The sequence below is a fragment of the Sphaeramia orbicularis genome, chromosome 1 (genome assembly GCF_902148855.1).
Source record: "Sphaeramia orbicularis chromosome 1, fSphaOr1.1, whole genome shotgun sequence".
NCBI lineage: Eukaryota > Metazoa > Chordata > Actinopteri > Kurtiformes > Apogonidae > Sphaeramia > Sphaeramia orbicularis.
Window position 1 is genome coordinate 50,024,542 of NC_043957.1, and position 21,223 is coordinate 50,045,764.

The following is a 21,223-nucleotide window of genomic DNA, read 5'->3' on the forward strand; positions in this document are numbered from 1 at the left end:
CACAATCAAAGCACCGGGGAACTGAGAGGAAGACTTATAGCACTGTGCAGTTCAGAAGTTCACAGGGCTGTCAGATAAACCGCAGAGTTGCCTATCTACTAGTTAAAAACCACTACTTTTGCAGAAGTGTAGGTGTTTTACAAGAAAGAGTAGAGAAGTAATGATGAGTGAGATTAACTTTATTTATTTTTTCAGTTAGCTCAATACAAAATTAAACTAAAAAAAATGATCAGGGCAATGTTTTCAAAGGATTGTTGTGGCTAAAAAGTGAGAAATATACAGTTTATAATAATCTTAGACAGTTTAGAGTTATTTTTCATTACATTCTGCTTAATTTTACTGCACTTATCTTAGTACATCTTAATACATTAAGTCACATTGTTGTATTAGCTGTATTCTGCATTAATCTATTAACCAACATTTTGTCCTTAAAGCAACGAGTTAAAATGTGTCATTTCATCAGACAAGCCCCATCTTATTAGCAGCAAACAGTGAAAAAAAAATAACTACTGATTTTATTGGGATTATGTGCTTCACTGCTTTAGTTTTGTGTAAAATGCACCACAATTAGGAAAAATGTCACTTCATTCAACAGGCAGTTTTCTCACAGCAAACTCAGATCAGACATCTGACAAGAAAGTCTAAGCCGGTGAGAACCTCTTCCAAATTAGCAAAAAAACAAAACAAAACAAAACACAAAAACCCACAGCATTGTTTCACAGTTATATATTTCATTTGCACACAGTGAATGAAGATGTTAGATGTGTAAAAAATAGGTCTTGTTGTTGTCGGGGCTGCATCCCGCGGTGTGATACTGGCGCTCGGCGGAGGGTGATACGCCCCCGCGACTCACTGACGCCAGGCCGAGCAGACCCAAGTCGGGCACAGAGAGCACGGAGGGAAGGCTCCGAGAGAGGACACCACCACACTGGAAAGAGAAAAAAGGTACAGAGAACTTTTATTCCTTTTCCAACACCTTAAATGAAAACTTTCTTCATGTCATATGTCACTCCTACTGTGTGCACGGCACTGTGTTCAGGGAAGTAGTAGTAACTGTTTTCAGCTCTGTTCAGTTTGTCAGTTGGCGACTCAAACTTTTTTTTTTCTTTTTTCTCTTTTACACAGTTTCAGACTGTTTTTACAGATGTAACACCAGCCGCATTTTCATGTAAAACTGTTAAAAACAGGAGTAATGTGCTGGAGAACTGTCCTTTCCTTTCGTAGCCCAAGAATGTAAGCTAACTTGGTGTACCTTTCGAGTAAAACTGTAAATACTTATAGCTGTAGTGCAGAAGTGCTGTTTGAGGCTAAAAACAACACTATCTGGTGTTATTTCATCCTTAAGCAGGTATAAGTAGATTTAGTAGCTCATATCATCTAACTATTGTTCTTCCAGAAAGTAATTAAGCTTGTCTTGGAATTAACAGACACATACTATTGGCTTTTTACTAATTTATGAAGCTGTAGGATGTGGACTAATGGGTGATGTCATGGTGTCTGAAAGTAATCTTGATTATTAAATGACAAATAAGTAAATAAAAACAACTGAACCATAAATAGTAGTAGTAAAGTTAAACCTGTGTTGATGTCTGGTGTGTGTGTGTGTGTGTGTATGACTAGCAGCTTAATATTCAAAGACATTCATTTTAATATCATGTAAGATAAGTAAAATAAAAGAAGTCTTCATGTTTGAGAGGCTGAAACAGGATATTGTTCAGCATTTTCTCCATCACTGTGAAGTATATAAGCTGTATAATACACCACATTGATTGCACATGGCCACACGCCCTCTCTTTATCAATATATACTACAAAATGTGAATTACTATATTGGCTTGTGTGGATTTACTGATGCTATTTCAATTGGTGTGCTGTGCAAGATGTGTATCCCATCTGTGTGGTTTTAGTTATGACACTGTGTTTATGAATTTGTGTGTATGTGGGAGAGGGGGAAGGAGAGTTAGTGAGAGGGAAAGAGACCTACAGCAGCAAAGGCTGGATCTCCTGACATTATTGAGGATGACATATCAGATTACCCAAAGGACAGGAATTTGTCCTTGTCTGTGATTTACTTCAATTGTTTTATCATGCAGCATTCTCAGGGTATGCAGCTTTACGTTCTGCTTGAAACCTAAACAATTGGTTTTAATATGTTTAAATGGACAGGGTTATTTTATTTCAGAGTGGGGTTCATAATGAATTATAATTCAAATATGAATGACTGAAAACAGCATATCTATTTAGCTATCTATTCTGAAATAATTGTCTGTGCATGACCATAGCAAAGACAAAAAAAAACTACTTGGTGTAAATATAGGTTAGCAGCATTCCTGTATCCAAAGACAGTCACAACTGTAGTGAACACTGTCAGAACCGTCCTGTGTGTCTGTATAGCTTGGACAACATGTGTCGGGGTGAGGTGTCCACCCTAACACAACACTAACCCAACACTGAGTGCCAAGCATGGTTGAGATAGCTGCTGAAACCCCATGTGTTTGCTAGTTATGTCTGCAGTCGTGTATGGACTCTGCTGTGTCTGGGACGTAAAGAATCTGATCCCAATTCAGCTTTTCACTCATTGAAAAGTAGCAAAAGGTTTTCCAGTGTTTTCCATGTCATGTTTGAAGTAGAATGACAGATGGATTTCAGACATGTTAGTGTTTGTGTGGAAAACTGACCTTTGTGGGTGGAAGATGCTCCGAGGTCAATGTCATGTATAGTCACTGAGGACAGTGTGTGTGTTTATTTAAAGACCTGCTCTTACACTGCTGTATTGGTGGTGTCTGTAAGTATAATCTGCATTTGATGTTACTATTGAACATCAGTATTGTATAGCAACTGATCAATACTTGTTGCTTTTCCATTGGACATATGCGCAAAACTTTACAGATATTTACTAAATGTCGACAAACAGAAGTGCATAATGTCAGTTTTTCCACTAAGTCTCAAATGGGATGATTTGCTTATTTGTTATTGCGAGATGACACGAGAATGTAATTATAATGATGTATGTAAATATCGTGTTGATTTATAGATATATTCATTATTAGGGCTATATATTACGCCTCTAACCCGTACTAAATTAAAAAATGATTTGGTTTCCTGGTGTGTCCACACATAGCGTACTGCGCCGTGTTTCTTTTAAAACTCTTCTTCTTTGCTTGTTGTAACGTCCATCAACAACCATTTTTTTTTTTTTTTATTTCATGTGACTCTAGTTGCAGAAAAAGGTCTTTCCATTGCAGTTTTACATGGTATACCCATTTGTTTTTCCATTCAGTAAATTTTTATGCTCAAGTTATATTCGCATAATTTGAGGGTCAGTGGAAAAGCGAATTCTGTAGCACAAAGAGTAAACAACTCCTGAAAGATGATATGAAACACATTTAATGTCCTGTTGCCTTATTATTTGATTATATTGTTTCTGACACTTATAATGTTAAAAATGCACTTCCTCAAAATCTGTGTGTGTGGATAATTGCAGTGATAATAAAATTTAATAGGTAATTAGTTGCAACTAACATTTTTGTTGATTATAATATATATGTAATGGTTATTTTTTGGAATTTTATTTTAATACTATAGTATCAGCCTAATCATAGTTTAATGATTCTAGTGGCATTGTACCCGTGGTGCCATTTTACGATAGCGCCCTCCCATGGTGCAACAGTGGCATTGCACCCGTATGCCCTCCCGTGCTGTAACATCGGGACATGTGTCGGACAAAGACGCGCCGGACACAGAAACGTCCATTATAGTAGGATTCATTCTTGTAATGATGTGGGAGGTTTGTATTGGTGATGAACATGGAGCTATATATTTCTGTGTCCCTTTCACACTAAACCCTAGATGTTAATGTAGATAGATGGTCTTTGAAATGTTAGAAGTTAAGCACCTTAAGATAAACGCTTCAAGCCTTAGCAGAAGAAGGAAAGAGGTGGAATCAGATGGAATTATGACATTTCAGTTACTTATTCAGCTATTTCTATACAGGTGAGTGGAATGATTTAGAGAGATAAATTGGTGCTGGGAGGACATTTTACAGTCTTTCAGTCCTGGACAACCATCCTAATGTTATACAATAAAACCAATGGCCAGTATGAGAATTTGAAACTATTGGAATAATAGAAATCACACCCACAGTCAGCTATATTTCTCCTTATTAGTTTGATGTTCAGCTCGAGATTTATTTGAATGTTTAATTTATTCATGTACTCACAGTTCAACACTTATCGTAATTTCCAATAAAGTCAAAAGTATTAATAGCAGTATTGGCAGCAATATCAGGTCAATAACAGGTGTTGACTTTTAACTAGTAAAACTAGTAAAAAATCTGCTATCAGTTGACATCTAAAAGAATTTAAATACTTATGCAAAATGATCCTGGACAGCTGAAATAATCAGACATTTATGATTTAATAGTAACAAATCTTCTTTAGTTTACGTAACTTTCAAAATATGATTGATGGATGTTAGGTGTTTTTTGTTACGTTTCACAACCCCAAGGTCCTGTAAAATTAAACAAAATGGCAGCAGATCCTCTCATTTGTGATGCCTAAACCAGAGCAAGTTAAGAAATATGTCTTAATAATTGATTAACATGATTATTCACAGAAAGTGTTAGCTTTTAATCATTTTGTGCCTGACTGCAATAATTTAAAAATTCTAATAAATTAAAAGGTAGATGCATTTTTTTGGTATTACAAAATTTTAAATCCTGTAGAGCTTGTTGTGTCTAGTCCAATTCCACTGTGGATTCGTCCCAGTTTTGTCCATGTACTAATTTGCTGCATATTCTGCTTTCTAAGATCAAGTGGCACTGCTACATTTCAATGAATTGTATTTGTGAAAAGGCATATGTGGCATCCTTGTAGTGTCACTATTTCCTCTGTAATGACCCTTGAAGGCACTTAATCCAGAAGTGCTCTGTGAAGAGACCAGATATATGTGTTCTCTGCCTCTCTCCAAACACTCACTCTGTCTTACATCTCTGGCTTTGCCGTCAGTCTTCCTTTCTTTCTCTCTGCATCAGCCTCTCTTTCTCTCTATCTATCACTCTCTCTCTCTCTCTTCCTGCTCTCCTCTGTTTATAGCCAGTGACTCCATTGAGCGGGGGCTAATGGAGGCCTCATCCAGGACCCTGCTGATAAATAATGTAGCTTCTTTATAATGCTCCGTCCCTGGGGAGGGTCCAGAGAGCATCATTACTGTCTCCTCATCCTACACAGCCCAGGCTTAAATTGATTAACAGACACTGGAGTGGTGCAAAATGATCCATGGGACTAGTGTAGTGGCTAACAGCTCACACCAGGTGGGTCAAACCCTCCGCCAGTCAGTGTCGCATGATCCCACTCTGTGCTCCCATTAGCCTCCGTCTCTGTCCAGTAGGCTAACTGATGGCCATAACAAGCAACCACTAACTTAATAGTAAGACAGCAGCGCTCACACTCAGCTGTAGGGAATGTCAGAGTGGTTTTATGGAGCTGTTGTGTAAATGATGGTGTGTGTTTCAGCTTTTATGGGGAGGAGAACAGCAGCCAAGGCCACTGCAGGCATGTCTATGACTCTTCAGTGAGTGTGTGAGATATATCTCTGTGATGACCACAGAGAGATATTTGATGCATTGAATACACGTAGATTCCCATAATGGGTAAAGTGAGGAGTCAGATAGTAACCAGTTCGGGCTCCACCCTTTTTCCAGCCAACCTTTTGTGTTTTCCTCGATTCTTCAAACTGACAGGGAGGGTAAAATTATTTATGACGGTTGCGTTTTACTGTGTTAATTAGAGTACTGTTGAATAACTGTTTAAAGTGATTTCTCATACAATATCTCAAGTGTTTTCTGGTTCTAGCTTTACTGATGTTTTGTTTATCTGTGGGTATTTTAATACAAATTTTTTAAAAATCATATATTGGAAATATGTCGAAGATTGATTAAATAATTATGTAATCAGTTAAAAAAATGCTGTTGACACATTAGGTTTTCATAAATGTTAAATGTTTCAATGTTAGCACAGTCTTTTAAAGTTGACATTTCAGGTAATCGTGGAAAGTTGTTACACAAAAAGCTTGTTTATATTAGGAAAACATCCTAGTCTATACATAGGTATAGGAACTGGGAGGCACAGTGGCGCCTTTATATTTTGTCTGCTTCACAGAAAACTCTAAACTAGCATTGTCTGGAGAACCAACACAAAGCCATATCAGACCCTTTAAATAAGCATGTGGTCAGGCCAGAACTCAGATATTACTGTCAGGATTGAAAATATTAAAAAGATTTGGTTTCCAGCTGTAGCTGAATGACAGTAAAGAATTGAATAAGTGAGCTCCAGATGTTAGATACTGAACCTCTTAGATTCTTCCATCTGAAATGGATTAAAGGTTGTCTTTCTGCAGCTAGTCTTGAACTTGTGCTGATAAGACTGTCATGGAGAGATGATCAAACTAGCTCTGTGGCTGGAGAGGCAGTGTATTAGACAGCGAGCCGTGCACTTGTGATTTGCACGGTTCATTTTTGAAAAGCACGGCCAAAAAAATTATTTATTATCAAGATATTGTTCTCTTACCTTGTCACGGCCTAATTTTGACTAAATCCATCTATACTTCACAAAAATTAGGCGAATCATCAATTAAATAACAAGCGGGGACTATTAGAGTGTTTCTCAACTGGGGCGGTACCCCATGTAAAGACCCTGTGTAAGACCCCCCCACCCCCGTGTCACTCATACGCCTGCTGAAATATTATACACCCTGTTTTTTTAGTTTTTTTTTAAACACACCCTGTTCCTCCATTTCTAACTAATACACTGTGGAGGGGGATAAAAAAGATTGAATGGTCTTTTTTTTTTTTTTTTTTTAACTATTTCATGTCTGTAACTCTCTGTACTGATTTTGTTGTTGTACATTTTTCAGAGGGAAAAAAGTTAAATATGGCTATGCATCCTTTTTACTTTACAGGTTGTGAAATCAGGGGAAGCAATACCTTAGTTTTGCCACATGACTTTTCTTTCAACTTAAGTGGGTTCAATAGTGTCATACTAAAAGAAATAAATGAATGTTTGATCATAGCTCTATCTCTAATAATGCATATTCCAATAATGGACACATTTTCTGTATGATTACAAAACATCTGCAACCTCGCGAAGGCTGAAAAGGCGGGAAGAGGCCTCCCCAATGATATTTTTGACCCACGCTCCTCCATTCTTAAAAGACAAAAGTCACAGGGGGTGTTGGTTTAGGAAACTTCCTTTTCCTCCCACTCTGCACCTGTCAAACCCTGCAGGCCTCAGCAGCTAAAGGAAGTGACATGTTTACAGTGTTTGTGGTGACAGATATGAAGACAAAACTCTTATTATATATTTCCTGTCTGTGTGGTGTCCTTAAGGTTAACACATGGTGATAGGAGATCCTAAAGTTGCCATTGTAGAGATAGTCTCTCCTGATTTCACACACAGATATACTCCGCTTTTCCCCTCCCCCTATGCATGTACGTCCATAGTTTAACTGACCCTTTAGATGAGCCAATGTGATTTGGGTATCTAAGCTAAGTATAGGTTCAGCTTTCAGCTCTACTGTCCTGGGCTGGCAGTAGTAAATGTCCAGAGCCTCAACAAAACACACACACACGATAAACAGCACCTGTTCTCATCACACTCCCCAGCCTGTTTGTCACTATGATGAAGGCTACACATGCAGTAGCTGATAAACATAGAAATTGCTATTCATCCCATAATCTGAAGGGCCAAGAATAACTACAGAAGAGTCTTAATGATGTATTTGTTCCTGCTCATAAGAAATCCAATATACTGCTGGCTGTACTGTCAAAGAGTGATGCATCTTCACCCATGAGTCATTAGGGATAAAAGGTTAGTGTGGATTTCTGACATGCTGCTGATTTCATTCTGGCTTTGCATCTGAACATTTACCACAGCCGATCCTCAACTATAACTATGTTTTTATGTCCCTAATTGCATTCTGAGAAACTTGAAAAGAAACTGGAACTAGGAAAGCTCAGTGTGCTCTTATTTTCCCCCAGTAAAAGCTAGAATGCATGTGACTCCTGGCTACTGAATTGCTCTCGTGGGACTGGACTGAATAGGCACATTTATCCTGGGGTCCACATACACTTTCTTTTTATTGTCCTGCACATTGCCAGATTCCTGCCCAAAATCAGTGTGTGTTAGTTGGTGGTTTTGAAACTTTTTACAACAGTTGAATTAGCTGGCTGCTCCTTCCTCTGAAATCTTAAAACACCTTTGATGACCATATAATTGTGCATATATACAGAGTTGACAGGAATATAGGTTCCTTACACTTGTAAGCTAGATAAAAACATCTGGTTTGAAAACCCCATCACTCAAAGTTAGTAGGGGCGAATCATCTTTTCTGTAGGGATAACTTTATTGAAATAACAATGCTCTTGTGATCCAGGGCATCTACTACCAATACAATTTCATTCATATAGAGGGAGTATATATATGTATGGCAACACTGCCTATACTGAACAATAATACAGAAGGCTTCATGATTGATCTAAACGACCCATGCTCACTTCCACAAAAAGTACTGTTATAAAGAGGACACGCAGCTTTTCTTTTCAGATAAAACTGAACATGACTGAAGTTGGATCTGTGGGATTGGGAGGAAGATGCTCCTTTCTCATAGTCAGGTGTGCAGCAGCTGTTTGGAATGATCAGCAGGCAGAGAGGTGGTCTTCTATCATTGTAGATCTGAACTTGGCAGCTTTTGACTGCCTCCTCTGTGGGCTTCTTGAAACAAAGTTGTAATTAGTTATATGGGGCTTTGTAAATAAAACTGACTTTACGCCTCACAGAAAATCCTGCTCCTATCATAGCTCAGTTGGCTTGTTAATGCACCATCTACTTTGTCTGCACATCCAATGTGACTCACTGCATGATGGATATTGTATGTTCAGCTAATGTAGCAAAACCAGCAGGAGGAGGCATGAAACAGTAATATATAATACTGAAAGATTAAAATTCAGACCCAGTCAGGTGAGGGGTGACATTAATTATCCAAAAATAATTTTGTGATGACTGGTTGGTAGTGATTGACTTGTTGGGCACTAATATAGTACACGAGAAGGTGATGTGCCTGCAGGCCACATTCCCTGTCAGTGATTCGTATAGGCCGAGTGGGCTGAGTCCAGTAAATGAAGTATTCTGCATAATTCACATTAGTGTGTGGTGGTAATGTGACAAGCCATACAGACAGGAAGCTATCTGGAGAATGCCTGACGTTCACATGAGGGTGCCTGTTGTAACTCCTCTGCTGCTGCCAGTTTCCGAGAAGCTGTGGACGTGTCTGTAGCACCTATGACTTCATCTTTCACCTTATAAAGAGTTACACAGATGACAACATCAGTGCTAGTGAAACCAAAGAGCTAGAGGTAACATCACCGTACATGCTGAGCTGCATCTTCATTATAGATGGTACACAGTGAACAGAACTGTCTCTGATTGATGAGAATTTAACTTCATAGTTGCTTACCCAACTCTGCTTCTCCTCTAGATTTTCAAGTGGATCTACTCTGACCATCTTGCCAGCTGGGAGTTCTTGGAAAATTTAAAAGGACACATATTGAATTTTCCCCTTTTTCTTCTGACTCTGGACTGTCCTCCACCACTGATAAAACTTCCCGTGGACAGAAAGGAGAGGGGAGGAGGCCGGCTTGTCTGTCATGAACGTCACCTCACTCTTCTCCTTCACCAGCCCGGCAGTCAAACGACTGCTGGGTTGGAAACAGGGAGATGAAGAAGAGAAATGGGCAGAAAAGGCTGTAGACGCTCTGGTAAAGAAACTGAAAAAGAAGAAAGGAGCCATGGAAGAACTGGAGCGGGCTCTCAGCTGCCCAGGTCAGCCCAGTAACTGTGTGACAATCCCCCGCTCCCTGGATGGACGGCTGCAGGTGTCCCACAGGAAAGGCCTGCCTCATGTCATTTACTGTCGGGTGTGGCGCTGGCCTGATCTGCAGTCACACCATGAGCTGAAGGCTCTGGAGTGCTGCGAGTACCCCTTTGGCTCCAAACAGAAAGATGTGTGTATCAACCCTTACCACTACAAACGAGTGGACAGTCCAGGTGAGTTACATGTTTCTGAAATATGACCTACTATGGAATGGACAGTATAGTGATACTGTAAATACCACTCAGTTATTATAAAGGTCAGTGTTTGTTTCTCTGTTCAGATTATACTTCTAATGTTCATGCATCTCAGCAGCTCCTTTTGCAACATCAAAGAAAAGGAATACAGTGATTATTGATTTTCATTCATTCTCTCTTCACAGCCTGTCATTATTCCAATGAGTTTTGCAAACAAAGTGCTAGTGTTGGAATAATTGTCTGAGGCTTTACCACTGTAAACTAGAAATCATGACACACATGATAAAGCCATTATATTTATTCCCTTTACCAAGAAAATTATGTGGTCACTCCAATTTGTTGCTGTCTATCTGTCTGTCAGCAGGATTACACGGAAAATACTGCGCCGATTTTCTTGAAACTTGGTGAAAGGTTAGGGCGTAGGCCAAGAATGAACCCCTTGCGTTCTGGAGGAGATTCATTCAAAGAGGAGAAGCTGAATAGGACTAACAGGCTCAAAGCTGAGTGTTGAAAAATGCCAGGACATCTGCACTCAGTATGAAGAATCATACAGAGGGCCAGAAAGAAGTTTCTTTATTATACTAGAATCAAATATCGTCGTCCTCACTGAAGTGGTATACAGGTGTTTATGGTTAATCTCAAAGCAAACAGTAAAGACGTTACAGCAGCTAAGCCACTAAAGGAGAAAGACAGTATTCACCCATTCGTAAAATATATTTAATTTTATTTAGCATAACAAGTGGCACCAGCTGACCAGAAGGGAAGAAAACAACAGTCATATTTTGGGGTTGGTTTGTGGTTTAATAAAATTGTTGAAGAAAAGAGTGGATTTTTGGCCTTGGCACAAGGTCTGATCTCTCTGAGTGCTCATCTAGGTTACGAATGTGTATATCTGAGTTGTTTTCACTTTAGTTTACTTAAGTCCTTGGCCTAGTGTAGATGCAAAACAAATCAAACAGTACTAGGCCTCTAAACATAAAATGCAGGTCAGCTGACAAGATAGAAACAGCTGTCTGCAGGGTGCCTGAGTAAATGGATTAGTGTGTGTTTGTGTGTGTGTGAAGCAGGAAATTCCATCCCGGGGAGAATGAGGGCTTTGTTTTGGGCATGCTCTGTGCGGCTGTCTTTTTTTTTTTTTTTTCTTTTTTTACATTTATGCACACATGAAGAGACGCAGGCACACACTCTTTGCACGCATGTTACAAAAACTGGGATATACACACACACACCCATAACTTCACACACAATTTCTCTGAGGATGACTGGAACACAGGAAGCCGGTCACCCACACACAATGGGAGGAAAGAGTCGCTGCCTGCCTCACACACTTTTTGTTTCAGCGGGGAGTGGAAGAGAGGACTAGGTGATTCAACCCCACAGCACCTGTCTGTCCACACTAGCTTGTCCTCCCCCCTCCACATTCGTCCCCTTTAACACCACACGCCTACGCACACATCCTGTCAATCTCCCTTCACTATTCTACCAAACACTACAGCTGTCCGCCTTCTCCGCTTATAACCTTTGGAATAAACTTGCTACATTGATGCACTGGCCCGTTGCAGCACACACGGACTACCTGCAGGAACACTGACAGCACCACAGGCCCGTCTTGAATTTCAGCACCAGCTTTATTTATCTGCGCAGGTATTTATAGACACAAATGGAGCGTATCTCTGTGGTTTGTATGTTCTGCACCTGAATAGGCCTCACATCAGCCAGGATACTTACCCCAAGTGATGAATTCCTCAAGAATGGCTCACCTCAAAATGTCTCTTCAGAGCAGAAATCTGAGAGTCCAGGCCAGATACTGTTGGCTAAGACTAACAGGCTCAAAGCTGACTTTTGAAAAATGCCGCGACATCTGCACTCAGTATGAAGGATCACACAGAGTGCCAGAAAGAGATTGCTTTATTATGCTGGGATCATATAACACTGTCCGTGTTGAATTGGTGTATAGATGTTTATCATTAAGCTCTTTATCAATCCCAGTACAAGTATAAAAAAATCAGTAGAAGTCACCAAAGAAGCAGAAAAGGAACAAACTGTTAACAGCCACTAGTAACACACAACTAGAATATTTTTTTTGCTATATGCCTGAGAATAGACAATCACAAAAACAATTTTGGTAATCTCAATTAAATGACAACTGTACAATACCAGTGCTAAGATGAGGCTCTTTACATTGAGGACACCTATGTGAATCACCATGTTGTCATACAAAAAAACCTTCCTGTGATGGAAATAATTCTTCTTCTAAAACCCGAACAGGGGTGCAATATTACTCTATTGTGTCAATTTATGTTTTTTAGACTCATTACATTCAAATAGTGCCAGATTTTTGTGGTATGTATGGCAGTAATTTGTAACCCATCACATTTAATTTGGCAAATGAGCTTCTCAACACTGATAAGAACAATGAAATAAAAAATGAAAGATGCAGAATGAAAGGACCAGTGTGAACTAGTGCTGTTTTGAAGAAAGTGAGGATCCATATTTTGTCACATTTGTGGTCAAACACTAGTTCAGAGGGGACATGATAAAAAACTGTCACTAGTTTATGTAAGTAATATTGCTGAATGGGCTCTCTTGAATGAACTTAGTGCTAATACGTCGTATCAGTGTTTTGTTTGACTTAAAGGTGGAGTGGACTGCCTTTATGTCTGACGAAGGCTGTCAGACATAAAGGACTGGTTTAGGATTTGCTCTAGTACTGAACTGCCTCTTGATATTTCTTTCTATTTATTTCTCTGTCCTTCCTAAGTGCTGCCTCCTGTGTTGGTACCAAGGAACAGCGAGTTCAATGCCAAGCATACAATGTTGCCTCGCTTCCGCAACCCATTACAACAGAATGAGCCGCACATGCCACAAAACGCCACGTTTCCAGAATCCTTTGCTCAGGCCAACACAATGCCTTTCCCCCATTCACCGGGAAACAGCTACCCAAACTCGCCAGGAAGTGGCAGCAGCGCCACCTTTCCTCATTCACCATCCAGCTCCGACCCCGGCAGTCCATTCCAGATGCCAGGTGAGATCCTGCAATGAAGAAGCATTTGGTTATCTACTGTTCCACTGTAATGAACTACAACAATTTGCTTCCCTTTGTTCTGCTTCCTTTTTGATACAGAGACCCCCCCTCCTGCCTACATGCCCCCAGAGGAGCAGATGACTCAGGATTGTCCCCAGCCAATGGACACCAACCTCATGGCTCCACCCCTGCCCCTAGAGAGCAACAACCGGCCAGGTAACCATGGCAGTTACAGTCTCACATACACACATTCGACCTTCATGGTGATATCATCCACATGAAGCTACTCTGCACCTGCTTGCCTTGATCTGCAGGTGCAAAGATTTCTGGGAAGTCTAGTTGTTTTTAAAACTTCTTTTCCTCTTGTGGTCATACTCCCTGTACAAAAAAAGCCAAACCTCAGCTGGGCTGGTGTTCTGCCATATCCTGTCAGATAAAACCTGAGCAGTGTGTGGAAAAGATCTGCAATTTACAGTGAGCCTGTGTCTGTGGGTGCAAGCCCAGGGGAAGCTCAACAAACCTCAGCAAATTAAGGCAGGCCTCAGAGCAGTTTTATGAGATCTATAAAAGCTCAGGCTTATGTCATCTCTGCTGGTGGTAATGACCTCAAACTCGTTAACAATAGGATTCACTAATTACCTGCAACTTTCCAATCTGAAGTACTGTGCAATAATTGCTGCTATCTTGACTTTGCGGCTTTGACTTTATTGAGCTAGACAAACACATCTGAGCAGTGAATTCATGAATCCACAACAGACCTTACAGTGGAAACTGCAAAACGATGTAATTTAGAGGGAAATTATTGTTTGATACAACTTTGGTTTTATTGAGTTAGCTTTGGCCACCACTTCTAGTACAAACAACCCTCTTGGTCCCTAACACAGTAATTGCTGAGATCTATCAACTGGGCAAATTATAACATATTGATTTAGAAAGTGTAAAAATAAGTGAAAAGAACCTCAGTTAAGATGAAGCAAAAAAACGAGGTCAGCCAAATTATTGAAATTGAACATGCACAGCTGTGCAAGTATAGTTACATGCACACAGTTTTCATGGGAAATGATATGACCTGCTTATTCAGTATGCAGCTTTTAATTTTGCGTCCAGGTGATGTCTTTTATATCAGTAGTTTGTAACCTTTTCTAAAAAATCTTATTATAAAGTATCTTGTCTTCTTGTGACTCCACAGCACAAGAGCCATTTCTACTTTATGCATCTCAGTGTTGTGTTACAAGGAGACTTTTCTTCCACTTCTGTTTTCCACACCTGACTCACAAAATATTTGTACTTTTTTTATCATCATGCATGCAGGGCCTAACACTTCTACCCACACATGGTGACAGCAGTAGTGGGAAAATCTGTTGAAATGTTTGATAGAAGTTGGAGTTTGGGGAGTTCTTTTTCCACAAGCTGCATCCTGTACAGGGGTGTAGGTTTCTATTGTAGGCCAATTCTGGGAAGGTGACAGACAAAACACACCTGCTAGTCACTGCCATGCTACAAAGGAAGTTTTGGAGAAGTATGTGCTTAGATAAACAGGATTTTTTTTTTCCCCCGCTGCAAGAGGGTGAGGCCAGCTGGCACTCACTCTCTGAAGATACCAGTTGCAGAAAGCATGGTGGACTCCCACTATTGACTGTTTTTCTGCTCAGTAAAGACTGGCATGCAGACCACAGGCTGTCTGTGTGATGGAGGATATGTCTTCATTGATTTTGGTCAGGATAAATGTACACAAATGTAGCCAGTGGGCCCTATATGTTTAGTCAAATCATTGTTATGGGCTACAGGGGACAATATGGATGAAATAATTGTGTGCATGAGTTAGATTTACGGCTGAGTCTCTGCTGGCATCAGTGGCTCCTGGCATATTGTCTGCACAGAGGAGTTTTAAATGTGCGTTAAATGTGTCTGTGTCTGTCTGTGTGTACTCAGCTCACTCCTGTGACTTGTTAATGCGTTTCCTGTGCAGATGTGCAGCCCGTGGCTTATGAGGAACCCAAGCACTGGTGCTCTATTGTTTACTATGAGCTCAACAATCGGGTTGGAGAGGCGTTCCAGGCTTCCTCCACCAGTGTACTTGTCGATGGCTTCACAGATCCCTCCAACAACCGCAACAGATTCTGCCTCGGCCTCCTCTCCAACGTCAACCGCAACTCCACCATTGAAAACACCCGGAGGCACATTGGCAAAGGTGTAGTACGCAAAACCAATCAATGAGTGAAGACCAGACCTAATCTGTTCATTTTGTCAATAGACTTCAGGGATTAGAACGTAGAGGAGAACCAAACAGTATTAACCAACTGAACACTGTAAGGCAGGGGTGTCGAACTTGTGGCCCAGGGGCCAAAACCGGCCTGCCAAAGAGTCCAGTCCGGCCTGTGGGATGAATTTGTAAAATGCAAAAATTTTACTGAAGATATTAACAATTGATGGCGTCAAAATCATTTCAGTTCAGGTTCCACATTCAGCCCAATTCGATCTCAAGTGGACTAGTAAAATGCTATCACAATACCCTATAAATAATGACAACTACAAATTTTTCTCTTTGTTGTAGTGTAAAAAAAAAGTCAAATTACATGAAAATGTTTACATTACCAGCTATATTTTCACAAAAAATAGAAATAACCCAAACAAATATGCGCAACCTTAAATGCCTTAAGAAAAATGAGTGCAATTTTAACAATATTCTGCCTGTTACTAAATGTTATGCGTATTTGTAGATCCACTGTGATCTATAAGCTGTAATGAACATGTGTATATGATAAACTGAGATATAATATTGTTAAAACTGCACTTATTTTGTTGGAAATTTCAGGTTGTTCATGGTTCATGTTATTCATCTTTTTTGAAGAATACTTTGTAGATGGTAACGTTTTTATAATGTAATTTTGCTTTTTTCACTGTTACAATTTTACTGGTCTGGCCCAGTTGAGATCATACTGGGCTTAATGTGGCCCCTGAACTAAAATGACTTTGACACCCCTGCTGTAAGCTGTTGATTCTCAACTGACCACAATCATGTTTTGGCTTTTGTTTTTTCTGAAGAGGTGACAATTGCATTATTCTCTTGTACCGTTTCTTTCCAGGTGTCCATCTGTATTATGTTGGAGGAGAAGTGTACGCAGAATGCCTGAGCGACAGCAGTATCTTCGTTCAGAGTCGTAACTGTAACTACCATCACGGCTTCCATCCTACAACTGTGTGTAAGATTCCCAGCGGCTGCAGCCTGAAGATTTTTAACAACCAAGAGTTCGCTGAGCTGCTGGCCCAGTCTGTCAACCATGGCTTTGAGGCTGTTTATGAGCTCACTAAGATGTGTACCATTCGCATGAGCTTTGTTAAGGTAAGCAGTGCAGAATTAAAAAAAAACACACACAACACACTGTCTACACTGTCCAATCTACTATAAACTTAGAATACATTTTAAGATATACCAAGTTGTCCAGTCTTACGCTGCGTCTCCACTGCGTGGTACCGACTCGACTTGGGCTTTTTGCATTTCCATTATGTAAAAGAACCTGGAATCTTCTATTATCTATTATTTTATTTCTATTATCTGTTATTTTTTTTGCTACTTGCTCGGCTGAAGATCCAAAACGGGTGAAGAGATACTAAAATGTGACATGTAAACACTGCAGACCACTGATTGGCCAGAGAGTTGTCTCTGTGTCATTGCATCGTCAATGTGCGACCTGCCATTAAAAAAAAAAAACAGATTCAGAAGTTTACAGTAAATATACCAGTAGGCTAATCCATGATGACAGCCCACAAAACAACACCGTTGGTCGGTCGAGGAGGTTCAGACATTTCTGTCTTTGGTGGCTGATGAAAAAAATTCAACGAGAGCTTAATGGGGCAACATGCAACTAGCGACTTTATCAGCAACTCTCTGAGCAGATGTCACAGAAGTTTTGTGCAGTGTCACTATGATGACCAGGTACTCTAAAGTCAGTAGTATCCTGTAATGGAAACTCTCCAGGAATAGTGGAAATGCAGCATTAGAGCTCATTATTTTCACTTTCTTTAAATGCTTTTCTTGAGATAATGTTCATTCAGATCAAATGAGTCTAAACTTTGAAAACCAAAAATGATCAGCCCTGTGTAGTGGTGGAAGATGTAGTCAGTTGCTTTACCAGCACATAAAATCCAATTACAAGTAGAAGTCCTGCTTTAATTATCCCACTTAACTAAAAGCACAGGTATTACTAGAAAAATGTAGTTGAAGTGTTGAAGTAAAAGTACTTGTTTTGGTCCTTCCTCTGTTTGACATGATGTATGTCATCATTAGATTATGAATCATGAAGCCTCAGTGTTAGATCAGCGTGTCAGTGTTGCATCTGTTTCATATACAGGGACACCAGATTAATCTCAGAGCTCATCACATGTTTAATTGGAGAGGAAAGAACAAAAAGTTCTGATTCACACATCTGTTTCTACTTTTTGGATTTTTTTCTCCCATCGTGGATATTTGATGAGATATTGGATGATCTGAACATTTATTAAAATTTAACGGTGAGAGAAGTTTAAAGAGAGGAATCACTGTTTGTTGAAGCTGTTAACGATTCATAATTTCCTGGAATGTGAGCCCAGCTAAACACTGCTGTTTGTAAGATGTCAGAAAACATCTATGCATGCATGTTTTATCTGATAGGTAACTAGTTACCAAAGCTGTCACACACATGCAGTCAAGTATGAAGTACAACATTTATCACTGAGATGTAGTGGAGTAGAAATATAAAGTCCCGTGAAATGCACCTCCAATTAGTGCTGATGTTCAGTTTTTAACATTCCGATATTTTGGTGTCGCAGGGCTGGGGAGCAGAGTACCACCGCCAGGATGTGACCAGCACGCCCTGCTGGATTGAGATTCACCTGCATGGTCCTCTGCAGTGGTTGGACAAGGTGCTAACCCAAATGGGCTCCCCCCACAACCCTATATCCTCTGTGTCCTAGGCTTTACGGTCTTTGGCCCTGTGGCTGTCCATACCCCAGCATTTTGGTCTAAGTAGCAAGAATAGGGGCTCGCTGGTCCCAGAATGGTTTGTGGCTCATTCACTCCATACTGATAGAGGTTTTGACTGACACACAAGCTGATCTGGGACCTGTAGGGTTGGGCCCACACTGTTAAATGGGTTGATTTGCTCTGTACTTGAAGGATGTCTGAATTGGGCACATTAACAGTCTGGGAGAGGAGTCAGCAAAGTGAGCGTGATGCAACTGGAAGATACTTGATCTTTGTGACCAACTGTAATAATTAGACCATCACACTCATCATGATGTAACTATTCTCCCTGATCTTGCTCCCACAACTTCTCTCATTCATTGTTCTATTATTCTGACTCATAACTAGTTTGCGTCTAAATGCTTCCTTTGAAATCCAGATATACTTGTGTAGTTAAAGTAATTATGGGACATTCCAGGTCACTGAGATTGCAGTTGCCGGCCGTCATATGGCTGACTGCGATCAGGTTGGCATGAAATGTACTTCTACATGAAGAAAGAAAGCAGAGACTGGGAAGATGACCAGCACGACTGAAAATTTCAAATCATCTCCAGATAATCAAAAGAAGTATACTGTTTACTCATCTTTTTTTTTTTTTGGTCCGACAAAAATAAAGGTTAGTAAAAAAGTTAATATAACCTCCAATGAAATTCCATATCACAGATCATGAGAACAATTGGAGGGCAAAATTAGGGGGAGCTTGAGCATTTAGGGCGGGGTTTTAGTACGGGGCATGGCACTAAAGGGCATTTCAGACTATTCAGCAAAAAAGACTAATGTTTAAATGTTGCTCATGTTGTGTTACACTCGTGTTCAAATGAATTTTAAGAAAAGACAATAGTGTTTAGATACATTCACTATTAGAATATGTGCTGTGCATTCTGGTTTTGCAAAGCATAGTTTGGTTAGTGTAGTGTTCCACATTTAAAACTGGTAGCTGAACACCAAGCAGAGGCAAATACAAGTGCAGTTTAGTTTGTCCCTTGTTGTATATAATACAGCAAAATCTAATGTGTCAAATACAGAGTCACATTTAGGACATAAATATTTCAGTGACTGTGCTTCATTCTCTTATTACATTGACTGAGCAAAACTTGTAAAACGACTGTTATGGGAAAATGTTGAGCATTCAAATTTTAATTGTTGACTGAGAAAATGGTATCAGTTACTGATGTCCACATATGAATTTTTTTTTTATTTTTATTTTTTTTATAAAATGCAGATTTTACCATTTGATTCTTCTTTTGCTTTGATCAGTCCTACTTGCTTTTAAAACTGTTAAACTCTTTACATTCTTTTTGTATTTTTGAATGTTTTCTTTTTTGTTTCTCTGCACTTTTACACATTGCCCCTTTTGTTTTGTTTTGTTTTTGTGTTTTCTTTGTGTTTGCTCAATAAAACTCCCAGAAAAGCAGTTTTATTCCATGAATATCATGTCTCTACTGGAAGATTCAATAAATTTGTTTCATTACTTAAAGTATGTCTTGTCTTTTATGGACACAGTCTCACTTATTGTGTTCGTGTGTGTAGTACGAGTGTGTATGATTTTGTCTTTGCCTGTTTAATTACAGACCAACCATACAAAGAAAACACGCATCATAGTATGTTCGGGAAATTGAGAAATATCGTGTGTATGTGTGTTTGTTGGAGGTAGACCTTCAATTAGGGAAGCACAACAATTACATGTGTATCTAAAAGCCAACTGCACTAATGTAAAGCATAATTGCATTTTCCAGTAAATTGCACCAAATGCATAAAATCCTCTTCTTGTTTTATGGGACACATTGTGACAGAGCTGGAACAGAGACTATGAGCTTCCAGGAAACTGGAAAGAAGTGAAGTGTGTGTGTGATTGTGCGTGCAGGAGGCTCATTTCACTGTACATGACGTGGGTGGCATGGTTTCACAGTGGTTAGTACTGCATTGCCTCCCAAGAGTTTGCATGTTTCTCTGAAATTCCACAGACGAGAACATCAGGTGGACTAGAAAGTCTACATTTCAATGACTCAAACCTTTGGATAACCCCCCCCCCCCCCCTCCCAGCCATGTCAGCTCACCTCACTGCAGGACACTGTGCCCCTGTTTCCTCTTTACTGTTGAGAAGTAAATGATCAATCTGAGAAAAAAAAAACAGTTCAGAGGATAGAATGAAATAAATGTATGCATGAATGTAACAAAAATCTAATGAAAAATTAAATGTGGCCATGATGACCACTTTCATGGTTTGAAACCAGAATGAAAGCATTTATAGTGGTTTATATCTATTTAATGTATACTACGGTTAATACTGTGTAATATGTAGACTTCATAAGGAGAAGGGGTTCTTTCAGTAAATGCATCTGGTGTTGGTTATGATTTTCATTCTCACTGTTTTATTCAACCATAAAGACCCCAAACCACCACCGGTGACCAAAAGCATCTACTGATCTAAACTGTTTAACGCCTGTTGATCCACTAATCCTATCAATACATGTAACTAAATGATGTCAAGTGCAGTTTCTCAGCTTTAAATCATGATCAAATATGACCCATTTGGACGTTCAGAGGCTCTGTAGTTACTGTGGAAACACGGTCATCTTCTACGACTTTAATTCACCAGTAAAACCCATGGAGTTGGATCAATGATAATGAATGGACACACTTGTTTTACATTCAGTTATTGATATCTTTGCCAGAAAAATCTATTTTTCTTCATTTTTTTTCTGCTTCTGATACAATAACCTTTGAATTTATTCAAAGTTTTCATGAACATCAACACGATCAGTGAATTAAATATAGAAAATACATGATTTACATTGAGAAAAAAAAGCTAAATACAGTGGATAATACTATGGTAAATGATGATAAATTACTTAAAAATGGTTAAATATGGAGAAAAATTCATTTGGGAACTGCCACAGAAGTAGCACTGGGTCTTTATGAGTTAAATACATGCTCCTTACTCTCATACTGCTTTTACAATCTGCAGTGTACTTCACAGACCAAAAGTTAGGCATGCACACTGTACATTCTTACACATACTGTTCATGTATGTTACTAAAGAGACAATCTTTGGTTCCTTATTACAACCATATAG

The 21,223-nt window shown here is 39.5% G+C and overlaps 1 protein-coding gene across 1 annotated transcript; it reads left to right on the forward strand.

Moving 5' to 3' along the window:
* The first annotated feature begins 848 nt into the window (after nucleotides 1-848).
* Nucleotides 849-19,624, forward strand: smad1 (SMAD family member 1). The gene is made up of 7 exons (XM_030146186.1): nucleotides 849-945; nucleotides 9,531-10,099; nucleotides 12,882-13,145; nucleotides 13,245-13,361; nucleotides 15,115-15,336; nucleotides 16,232-16,488; nucleotides 17,955-19,624. The coding sequence occupies exons 2-7, from the start codon at nucleotides 9,700-9,702 to the stop codon at nucleotides 18,096-18,098; spliced, it is 1,404 nt and encodes a 467-aa protein (XP_030002046.1). The 5' UTR covers nucleotides 849-945; nucleotides 9,531-9,699; the 3' UTR covers nucleotides 18,099-19,624.
* Nucleotides 19,625-21,223: the final 1,599 nt, after the last annotated feature.

Bases quoted from the DNA above. Each gene is read 5' to 3' on its own strand.
- smad1 (XM_030146186.1), top strand. From the start codon at position 9,700: ATGAACGTCACCTCACTCTTCTCCTTCACCAGCCCGGCAGTCAAACGA. The intron at 13,362-15,114 runs GTAACCATGGCA...TTTCCTGTGCAG, and splicing joins AGAGAGCAACAACCGGCCAG to ATGTGCAGCCCGTGGCTTAT. The intron at 15,337-16,231 runs GTGTAGTACGCA...GTTTCTTTCCAG, and splicing joins CCGGAGGCACATTGGCAAAG to GTGTCCATCTGTATTATGTT.